The following is a 12,002-nucleotide window of genomic DNA, read 5'->3' as shown; positions in this document are numbered from 1 at the left end:
TGATCGGCTGAGAGATTAGAAGTACATTATTTTATGGCCAGTCAGGTTGCAAAGCCTGACGGCCGTCATCGGTTGCTGGGCGAGCCTGATTGGCTAGATTCTTAGGGCACTTGTATTTATATCAATTGTAATGTTGTGTAGCCATGCCCTCTGTACAAGTCCTTGATGACGAAACCGGTCAGGGCGTGGCCTACACGACGATCCGGAAGTGACGGTTGCTACCATCCACTGTCTGCTACCATCTACCAGGAAGATAGTGTGGTGTCTGCAGGGAAACACACATCCCATCCTGGACGGCTAGACATGTTGACAGCGCACTCTGGGCTTACTTATTTGCTTGTTTCAATATATGTTACAATGTACGTAGTTAGGATTAAGGGGAACACTGCTGTATAGGGGATTTTTACATGAATAAACAGGATTACGCTATGTCGGTGTTGCTCTTGTGTTTTATGATATATATGGAGCCCCTTTACCAGTGAATCCTGCTGATGAGGACTGACTATTGAAGTGGATGCTGAATACCCATTCAATGCTCTTTTAATAGTGGCTTCTGGTGAGTTTGACCCCCTGGGGGAGTGTGCATCACATGGTGGAACATGCTTTCTTTCTGGTGAAAGGTGCACGCTTGGACATCAGTCATTTTACACCTATAACTGTCTTCGTCATTACCTTCTACATAGAGACTCTTTTTGTTCTGGCCACTTACTGTGACAATTTTTGTGGCTTTTATTTTAGCGCTGTTTTTAGTATTTTATGATCCAGTGTTTGATTGCTGGACTTTTTTACTACTCATTTATGCCATTTCTTCCTTTTTAAACAGCTGCTTGATACTTTTGAATATTTATTGCTGCACATAGAATTGTGGGATTTAATATTCTTAAGCGTTTATGTTATACTGCATATAGAACCGTAGGATTGATCTGGCGCTGAGCGAGTGTTATAGGCCTCATTTTACACACACATTCTCCGCATATTAGAGTTCATGTTTTTATTTTATGATTTTAGTAGGCATATGTTATATTAGACCAAATATGAATTGAGGGCAGTAGTATTGGTCATTTATTTGTAAATCCTTTGAGCAACGAGGGGTTAATGAGTAGATGTTTCCGCCCCTTAGCTTGATTTTTAGACTATTAAAATCTCCATTGTTGCCCATCTCCTCGACTATGACAAAGTGCAGGAGTACGAAACGCGTCATCAAGGCAACACTGAACATAGCTTTTGGACCTGTCACCACGTCCCATTATTCATCACCATTTGGTACTCTAAATCGCCTGGCAATCAGTGGTAGCTTAGACAGCTTTTTTAGTTTGTCATACTTAGACCTTCCAGCAGAGGGCTCTATATCTCCAGGCTTTTCCCTTCCCGAGCCAGTGTCTCAGTCACTGGCACCTGTGGGACGGAGCCCTGCTCCATCGATTTGCTGTATTCGGCTGGTGTGTTTTACCCCTCTACACGTTGATCTGCATGTGGGTGAGCAGGACCCCGGGGATCACACCCTGACCCAGCAGGGACACAGTCGGCTGTCTCACCTTCTGTTGTGCTCATCCCTCCTTCTTCCCTCTCTCCTGTGATTCGGGAGAACGCCTCTGGTTGGAACTCAGCATAAGCTCCTGGTTGCTCAGTGGACTTCAGGTGACTATGTAAGCTTTTCTTTGTTTGATTATTGTGAATGAACAGGACTGTTTTTACTAGCTTCATTTTTGAATAAACTTTCTTATTATTCAACACACGTTTTTCATCTGCTGCGGACTGTCTTTAACCCATTGAGCTTTGGATTTTTTGTGTGCGTACGGTTTTATCCGTTTCTATCAGTTATGGTGCTTTTTCAGCTGCGCTGGGTTTAAACCCCTCTCTCTCACTATTGATTTTTTTGCCTTACTTTTTGATTGCTTTACAGGTGTCCACTACTTAGTGCTGGTGTCATTTTGTTTTTATTAAACTTAACATACAACACTTTAGCACTAGGCCAACAGCATAGCTCCACGGTCCATATACATCTATAAAATAGTAATGGCATATCACAACTTTTTCTCAGCTCCCAAATCTAACAGCATTTTATGGCTCCATAGAGATTTCATCAACAAACCCCATATTCAGTACCCATGTGCCCAGCTTACATCCAGAGAAGCACTATACAAAGCCCCACAATAACAATATCAGAGCCCACATGTATAGGACATTGCAACTACCAAGAGTTTTACATCCTGCCAGTTAGAGACAGCAGAGGCACTGTTCGTCCACCCGCCTCACACCTCAACAAATGTATTGGGTATGACCCTGCTAGTGTATGCGCCTTTATAAAACGGAAGGGCTTTATAGATGAGTGCCTTCCAGGCCTGAGCAACAGGAGGTGTAGGTTTCTTCCAAGAAAGAACCATCAAATTTCTAGCATAACAGAATAGTACAGTTGAAAGGTACGCGTTACTATGTAAACTGCTTTCATAAAATTTGACCTAGGAACATATATCTGCACTGTTTATGTACCTCTCTTCAAAGCCCTGAGTCCCGTATCTTTCTGCTGCTCTGTTCATCTGTTATCAGCATGATAACTTCTGACAAGTTCTCCAACATGGGAGATGAAAGCAGCTGGAAATTTGTGTCAGGAAGGGTGCTGTAAATAGATTAGCAGAGAGATGGTCTAATCACAGCACAGCTCTGCAAGTATCTTCCTTCCTCTGCCTATGTGGAAGGGGGGAGGGGTGCCTTTCCTCCGATCAGCTGTCACACAGTGTATGCCAAGACTCCACTCCCACAGCTGAAGCAGGAAGAAAAAATTCTAACACGATGTTCACTTTCTAAACAGTATTTAAACCTGAAGCACGCAGATTTACATGTAAAACGTATATGTGATGCGTTTCATCTCTGTGTATCATCTGCGGCTGCTGTTTACTTCACTGGGTACATGTGAGGATTTACATCCACTTTAACCTTATTCTCTTGCAGTAACCCATTCAAAGACATGATATACTTGTACTATGTAATTTTATTCTTGCTATACCCAAAAAAAGAAATACCTGCTTAAAAAATGAATACAAACTTTAAGAAATACTTACTAATACAATTCAGAGGTGGGTTCCATCCATTTGCTGTGCATGTCCTGGGCTCCTCAGGTTTGTGCTCAATTTGATATCCTTCATTGCATGTGAGTGTAACAGTGTCCCCGTCTCTATATGTATCCTTGGTGTATTGAACTATACCATTTCTTACAGTCTCTTTGTAGCAAACAATGTCTAAAAAAAAAAAAAAATAATAAAAGTTCAATATCATACAAAAAAAATATACTATAAAATATGAAAAATTAAAAAATGAACAGCAGCAGCAAAAACAGGACTTCAAATTAATTTGGTTTGCTATGCATAACAGTGGATGTTGGGTAAGTCTCTTTCTTGAAACAATAGTTAAAAATTTCCGGGCATCTTTCAATATTTGTGTAAAGCCTGTGAACAGCCAGTAAAACAATCAGTGCGGTATTTTAGGCTTTGTAGCCAGTTTTAAAGCTGACAAACCTTGAATGTTGTACAGGAGAGAGACTAACCTAACAAGGGTGAGGTGAAGAGGCATGTGAACATATGTGTAGCAGCTTTCCGTACCCCTGCATCTGACAAATTTGACAGGCAAAGTTCTAGGTATCAGAGTTTACCAGGTCCCTCCATTACTATGATGGAGAGTCTCACTGACCAACAGGAATGCACATAAGGTAACTTTCAGCACTGGGGGCGTGACCTGACCTAGCAGGAAGATGGACGCTTGACTCCGAAGCTCCCACCGCCACAGGAGAAAGCGACCCTTTAGCGGAGGTAACCTTACCCTTAAACTCGTCCAAAACATGAGGACAGTTTCCCGCAACTCTTCCACATCCCAATCCCACTCCCCCCGGGAACAAAACGGACATCTTAGCCACAGTATTCCTGAGATGTTCCAGACCCCCCGAGGGAACATGGCGCCTACCCACCATGGAAACTCACAGATGGACGCTGCCTGCTCCACCGTCAGCTATCTCCACAGGCATGGGAGGCTTTGGGGTCTCCCCTCACCCTCAATTGAACATACAGGACCTAAGAACCATTGCCGCGGACATAAAAGATACCCTGTCAGCCGCCATCCCTGAACTCTGGTTGGACATTCGCACGCTCCATAACAGAGTGCATGAGGTGGAAAAAGTGACAGAACGCCATGACATGGTGCTCCGTCGGGCCACACATCGCATTGATACTCACACCCTAAAACTAAGAGACATGAATCGCCACATGGAAGACATTGACAACAGAGGCAGGCGACACAATCTACGGATCAGAGGCCTGCCCAAGTCGATCGAGGGGGGACAGATATCCACCACGATTGTCGGCCTGTTTAACGATCTGCTAAATAGACCCCCTCAGTCAGCGATCGAGATGGAGAGGATTCATCGAGCCTTACGACCTAAAGGAGGGGACACGGACCCTCCCAGGGACATTATCTGCTGTATAGTCTATTTCAAGCTCAAGGAAGATATTCTGAGACAAGCGAGGGGTCAACCACAACTGACACATGATGGAGTGAACATACAAATCTATCAATTTTCTCTGGCATCGCATTGCAGCCCCGCCCAGACTTAAAACCCCTGCTTGACACCCTGCGTACTAAAGGGATCCAATATAAATGAAGTTTCCCTTCTGCCTGTCAGCTTCCACACAGAGCCGCATAGCACTACTGAAAGCGCCAGAAGATTTACCCCACTTCTGTGAAATCTTAGGCATCCCTCTGGTAGATGTCCCGAACTGGTATGCAGACTTTCGCCGCCCCACAGTCAGGAAACCTACGCTACATGAGGAACCTATGGATGTGCAAGACACCCGGTACCGCAGGAGAAGATCTCCCTCAGGACAGAGGCAACATACTTCATCCCGCAAACTACATCAGGATCACAGCCCTTCCAATTCACCAAGATCCAGGAGAGCCCGGCGGGACCGCTGAGCCCTCTCCAGGTACTCCCCATTACCCATTAGCCACGTATGGCTATTTTGACTTAAGTTTTATTGTTTCTACAAGTTCACCAAGGCCTGATGCTTCCCTTTTTACCACACATGTGTCTCGCTCAATCCAGATGCATGACATCTATGCTCAGCCTCCTATTGATGCCTTTATACGCCAGTTGCTACAGGACTGACCAAGTTGTCTGACTAACACGCAAGACGAATAAAGCCTAAAATTTAAACCAAACCAATCCCCACAATGCCTTACGGTCTTTTGACACATTACTGACCGGAAGAGAGGACACTGCAGTTTATTTCCGGCAACATGCCATTCAGACCAAGACGCTGCAACCAACCAGGCTCCTTAATCCCGCGTCTCTCACCAAGGAGAAGAAACAGACACATCGTCATGGGACATCACCTCTTTGGCACTAGTCCAAGCAGACTATGGCATCAGCAGACCTTCCTCAGACTGCTTCGCAATACCCAATGGGTGAGAACGTTGATATGCCTGGATCTCCAGCGAAACTGTACATGCCTCTCATCCCAGGTAACAAACTCTGAGGGCTACCTATGCTACTCTTTCCCCTCTATCCAGTTACGCGAGGGTTGCCATACCCATGTCAGAACTTGATTTATTCTAAGCCATTTGAACTAGGACAGAGACGCCACCATCCTGCTTTTCAACCCCTCTCTGCTCCATACTTTTGGGGCTTACAGAAAGACTAGCCATTACCTGTAGCAACAGCAATAGGCATATCAGAACTCTCGCCTGGCACCCTTAGGAACAGCTAAACGATTTTTTTCCCTTTTTTTTTTTTTTTTTTTTTTTTAGTTTTTGAGCTATGTAATGTTATATTATACGTTATCTTATGTTTATTATGTTTTATGACTCCCTGGTAATACCCGGTCTGTGGACTTCCCGTCGCAAGTCCCCCGGAGGGCTCCCGATGGAAACTCCAAATCCCACACTACTAATGTGACATGTCGGGGTAATAACACCGCTTAAGAAGACTCGACGTTGCATCAAATAGGCCGGAATTATATATCTGATGACATCCCTCCACTTAACTCACTACCACACATAGGATGCACATTTCCCGAGAGGTTACCCTCCTACACCATCTAAAACTAATGTCCTATGACGGAGAGCCTCCTTGACTGTATTTCCAACTAATCTTTCTAGTTGGGTACTCGTCAACCCCCACACAGCAGTGTGACAAGGTGCGGACACACCTATACGGGTGCCCACGTTGTTCACACTCTGTACATCTCCGATACCACGACATATTGAGGTAAGTGGAGAAGCTCCTCCACACCTCTTCGGTACATTCTTTAGAGATTACATCTCTCATCTTATACCTACGGTAACTACAGACAGGTGGATAAAAACATAAAAAAATATTAAACAAAACTACACATAAAAACAAAACCACACGAAACAAAGTAACATAACCTAAAACTTAACGCAAAAAAACTCCCTCTTTCCTACCCAGATATCCCCTCCCTCCCCACTTCCTCGACATGGCAGACGACAACCACACACGTGCAACATAACACAACCTGCCGCAACTGCCCATTCAACTTAAACTTTGCTCCATTAATATCCGTGGACTCAACACTCCCGAAAAAAAGATTACAATTGCTCTTTACTCTTTAGAAAGACACACATCGCCCTCATTCAAGAAAAGCCATTTCAGAACTGACAGCATCCCCAAACTCCACAAGCATCACTTCCCGACATTATACCATGCTTCAAATGATGAAGCCAAATCGAAAGGAGTATCTATCCTGATATCTAAACACTGCCCCCTTCAGATATCAGATAACAGAAGTCCTTAGAGATGCTCAAGGCCGTTTCTTCTTTATTAAGGGTACATTGCATGATAGACCTATGACAATAGTGAACCTCTATGCCCCCAATACACAAGTCTCCTTTTTTCGTAACACCTTGCAACAACTTACAACAACTTACAAGCTTTCAATCAGACACTCTGCTTGTAGGGGGGGGCTTTAATGTTGCTCTAAACCTCTCCCTAGACACATCAAACGGAGCATCCTCTCTAACATACAGAGCCCTTCAGGCGATAAAAGCTCTACTTAGTGATTTAACATTACATGACACATGGCGCACGCTACACCCGAACGTTAAGGACTTCACTTTCTTCTCCCCGCCTCACAACAAATATTCTAGGATTGACCACTTCTTCATCTCCCAGAACGACTTGACCTCCCTCACTGAAACCATGATTGATCCCATGCTGCTTTCCCACCATAACCCGATCTCTATGACTTTGACGCTCTCGAAAACACGCATTAGATCAAATATATGGCGCCTCGACAACTCTTTTAACAGACATGGACATCACGCTTAAAATACGTGAGCACCTTTCCCACTATTTCGTGGAAAACACTTCGGAGGAATCCTCCCCCATTACTATCTGGGCCGCCTATAAATGTGTCATCAGGGGTGAATTTATCTCCTTAGCAGCCAAAAGGCACAAACTTGGAAAGGCACACATTGAAAAATTGACAGCACACATTCGCTCGCTTGAACAAGCACACAAATTGTCACTGGCTACATCCTCACTCAACGACTTACGACAAGCTCAGGAAGAACTACTAGGGGAATTAAACAAAACCCAAAAATGAAAATACGCCTTAACCCAAAAGCTGTTCTATGAGTTTGCCAATAAATCCGGAAAACTACTGGCCAAGTCAAAAAAGCTATCCACACCATTAAAGATCCCTCTGGCAACGTAAAGGCCTCCTCTGAAGACATTGCAGACCAATTTGTACATTATTTTTAACAACTGTACAACCTACTCCCCCCCCCCCCCCCCCCCCCACTACTCCCATCGGTAGCAACCACAGATCGCATGCAACTGATCAACGAATTCCTATCACAATACTGCCCATCACCACTGACCATGACAGAAGCGACAGACTTAGACCTCCCAATCTCGATGGACGAGACACTGTATGCCTTGAAACAGTTGAAAACGGGTAAAATCCCAGGCCCAGATGGCCTGTCAGTTATCATTCGCGGACACCCTCATTCCTCAGTTTGTTCGAGCATTCAGTGGTCTCCCAACATCTCCCAATAAGGATATCCTAGAAGCTCTCATTACCCTCATCCCTAAAGCAGGCAAAGACACTACCATAGTTTCAAATTACCGTCCAATATCTAATAACTTAACGTAGATCTCAAACATTATGCTAAAGTCATGGCTAACCGCATCCTTCCCTTGTTACCTAGACTGATTTCACTAGACCAGGTGGGATTTGTCCCTGGCAGAGAGGCCAGGGACAATACCATAAAGGCCATTAACATACACCACTGGCTTTCTACATCTCCCACTAAAGGCTTTTTCCTTTCCCTTGATGCGGAGAAGGCGTTTGACAGAGTGGCCTGGGATTATATGTCGGCCACATTGCAAGCTATGGGTTTTCCAAATTGTCTAATTCAAATGATACTCACATTATACACTTCCCCTATGGCTAGAATTAGAGTGAACGGTCGCCTGTCTAACGCCTTCTCCATTTCAAAACGGAACTCATCAGGGTTGTCCATTATCCCCCCTTATCTTTGTACTGACCATGGAACCTATGCTCCGTAAACAGAGAGAACCCAGATGTCAAGGGCATAGATATTCATCACAAACATTATAAAATAGCAGCCTATGCTGATGATATCTAGCTTTTTCTCTCCAATCCCATTATCACTATCCCCAACCTTCTTAAAGATTTTTCGCTTTTTAAAACTCTATCGAATCTCCAAATTAACTTTGCAAAATCAAAAGCCCTAAACATCTCACTCCCGACATCGCTAGTGACACAATGCCGAAATAATTTCCCCTTCGGTTGGGAACCACATGCAATCTCATACCTGGGCACCCAAATCCCTACTAAATTGAATGACTTTTTTGCATTGAACTTTTTACCCGTTCTACAGAAGATCCAGGGAGACCTTCGCAAATGGCATACCGGACCTTTCTCATGGTTCGGTATAATCGCCATATTAAAAATGAATGTTCTCCCCAGGCTTCTCGACCTATTCCAGACTATCCCCATTAAACTCCCCCCTTCTTTCTTCGCATCCTATAAGAGGATGTGCAGAAACCTAATTTGGACTTCTAAGACCCCCAGACTAAGTTGGGAAAGACTGGTGCACCCCAAAACTGAAAGGGGGACTGGGTCTCCCGGATCTCCAAAAATATCATTGGGCATGTCACCTTACCAGAATTGTAGACTGGCATGTACACAGAGGTAGCAAAGATTGCACTCAACTTGAAAACTCCTTTGCGAAGACACCGGTCTCTCACTTACCATGGATCAATCATAAATCCATCCCTAAAACATACGCTGCCCACCCGTTAATAGGACCCACAATGCTGATTTTTAGATCGGCGTGCAAAACTCTCAGACTTAGCCCCTCGCCCGGTCCCTTGACCCTGCTAGACCAAAACCTAGACTCCCCCCGCCCATTACTGCACAACGCAGGCGACACACCCCCTGCTCCCCTGACTAGAGCTCGACAATTCTTCCACAATGGCAAACTCCTGCCGCACTCATGAAATTTCCGCTAAATTCCCTAATTGACGCATCACCTTTTTAAAATTCCTACAACTTAGACATTTCTTCATCAGTACCAGACCTAACGCTCAATGGCACCGTGATCTCACACCCTTCGAGGCGATATGCGACAGCATAGAGCCCCAAAGGCACTTAATCTCAGCTGTGTATGCGCTTCTATTCCAAGACTACCACCCAAAACAAGATAAAATCATACGACAATGGGAAAATGACTTGAACATAGACATTCCCAAAGAAGACTGGGAATGCATACACACCTATATCCACAAAGGCTATCTTAACACCTCTACTCAAGAAAATAGATATAAAATCTACTCAAAATGGTACAGAACACCCGACCGGATCCATAAATTCCATCAATCCGTCTCTCCACTCTGCTGGCGATGCAGTTTGGTTAAGGGTTTGTTGCTCCATATATGGTGGGATTGCCCGCTAATACAACCTTTCTGGGCAGAAATTCACCGTTTAATTACTCAAATCACAACACCCTGAACTTCACCCCAGCACAATACATGCTCCACCACACTCCCATACCCATTGCACAATATAGGAAATTCCTTACCCTACACCTCATTAATGCAGCCAATCAATGTATACCGACACACTTGAGGAGTACCGACCCTCCTACCATATCGGAATGGGTCCTTAGAGTAGGCAAAATAGCCGAAATGGAAAACCTTATACATCAGGCCAAGGATAATCCGATGAAATACAAGGAAACTTGGGCATGTTGGATTTATTATAGAGACTCCACAAATGCGACAGGTCCGACCACCAATACTGCCACACCCACCTTGGGATGAACGCTTCTAAACCTTTTCAAATTCACCACAACTTCATACCGCCTCTATCTGGCATATACCCCCCTCCCCTGGCCTACCCCCCCTTTTTACTCAAAAGACCCTCTGTCCACATTGAACTCCGTCCCTTGGTACTCGTTACCAACCCATACCATCATATAGACCTAAAAGACCTCCAGGACACTTGGAGGATCCATACCTAGATACCGTACCATTGAGAGGGGGCTCACCTCGACTTCAAAACCAACCGAATATGTTCAGCACTCAATCATACCTGCTTATAGCCCCCTCCCACCCACAGTTTTTGATCCCATTGGGGGCGAGTGGGTGATGTGGTGGCGTACTTCGGTATACATATTAACACTGCCTGGAGCCCCACTCATGTACTAAATCCAACCCTCCATCACAGGCACTTTGGAAACCGTGACACTACCTCTACCATCACCGTCACTATATCATACTGATAGATACGGAAACGTTCCATTGTTGCGGTTTCACAATAAACTATTCCCTACTGTTATGGATGTAATGTTTGATATATTTTGTAAGTTTCTGACTACCTTCTGTAACTTTCTTTGTGATCTCTGTAATCTTGAAAACCTTAATAAAAATTTCATGGAAAAAAAAAACTTTCAGCACTACCCGAATGGGTCAGAGCTTTGCCTGTCAGAACGGCCCGATGTTCTGGTGAAGCAGCACTAAAATCTGCTTAAAGTGGTGTTCCGCTCACTCCTCCAAAAATTTAAAGTCAGCAGCTACACATACTGTAGCTGCTCACTCTTATTATTCGGACACTTACCTGTCTTGGAGTCCAGCGATGTCGGCACCCCAGCCGATGTTTACATCGGCTGTCGGGTGTTGCCACCACCATTGCCAGTAAGGGAACCCGGCAGTGAAGCCTTGCGGCTACACAGTTGGGTCCCTACGGCGCATGCGCAAAGCACGCAGTGCTCCCTTACTGGTCCAAAAGCAGGGAAAGGAGGAGGGAGGAGGGGGCTGGACTTCTGATGTACCCTCTCCCCCATCCCCCCAAAAGGTGCCAAATGTGGCACTGGAAGGGGGGAGCAAGCAGGATAGCGCAAGTTCCACTTTTGGGTGGAACTCCACTTTAAAGGTATGTGCAAGCACCTTTCCCTCTACCCCTATCAGATGTTTTTCCCTCCTGCACTGCCCGAGATCTGCCCTGGTAATGTCTATGCCATCCTCATCAGAACATGAATCTGACACTCATTTCCAGGTGCAGACTGCCAACCCACTTCTATTCCAAACACAACTTTTTGTACAGACTCTACCATCACCATTGCCCGCAACATGTGTAACAACCTGGAGAAGGAACATGTTTTTCTTTCTGGTTTAACAGTTCCTCTGTAGAGTATTGAGCTTTATTATGGGTCAAATTTGTTGCTACAGGGGAAATTATGTCATTCACCACAAAATTATAACAATGTAGCCTGGACTGGAAAAGCATCCTTCATTGGGGAGGGGACAGAGTTGCCTTGGTTCCTAGTATAAACCTAGCAGGGGTCCTAGCAGGGACCAGATGAATTTTGACCCATGTATGGGCAGGCTGGTTGTAAAAAAAAGTCAATCTACCAATCAGGTTTCTTTCAAACAATTAGTGCACCTGCTATAGCCACTGGTTGAATGA

At 44.8% G+C, this 12,002-nt stretch overlaps 1 protein-coding gene across 4 annotated transcripts in view; it reads right to left on the bottom strand.

The window, feature by feature from the left end:
- LOC141103381 (coagulation factor XIII B chain-like) overlaps nucleotides 1-12,002 on the bottom strand; it is a gene marked incomplete in the record, with an annotated part of 968,440 nt that overhangs the window by 764,894 nt on the left and 191,544 nt on the right. For all 4 annotated transcript variants that reach the window (XM_073592895.1, XM_073592894.1, XM_073592896.1 and 1 more), the window contains 1 exon segment: nucleotides 3,060-3,236. In XM_073592895.1, the coding sequence (XP_073448996.1) occupies nucleotides 3,060-3,236 (177 nt within the window).

The sequence above is a fragment of the Aquarana catesbeiana genome, linkage group LG07, assembly GCF_042186555.1.
Source record: "Aquarana catesbeiana isolate 2022-GZ linkage group LG07, ASM4218655v1, whole genome shotgun sequence".
Lineage (NCBI taxonomy): Eukaryota > Metazoa > Chordata > Amphibia > Anura > Ranidae > Aquarana > Aquarana catesbeiana.
The sequence above is the reverse complement of the archived record's forward strand: the minus strand, read 5'-3'. Positions and strand labels throughout refer to the sequence as shown.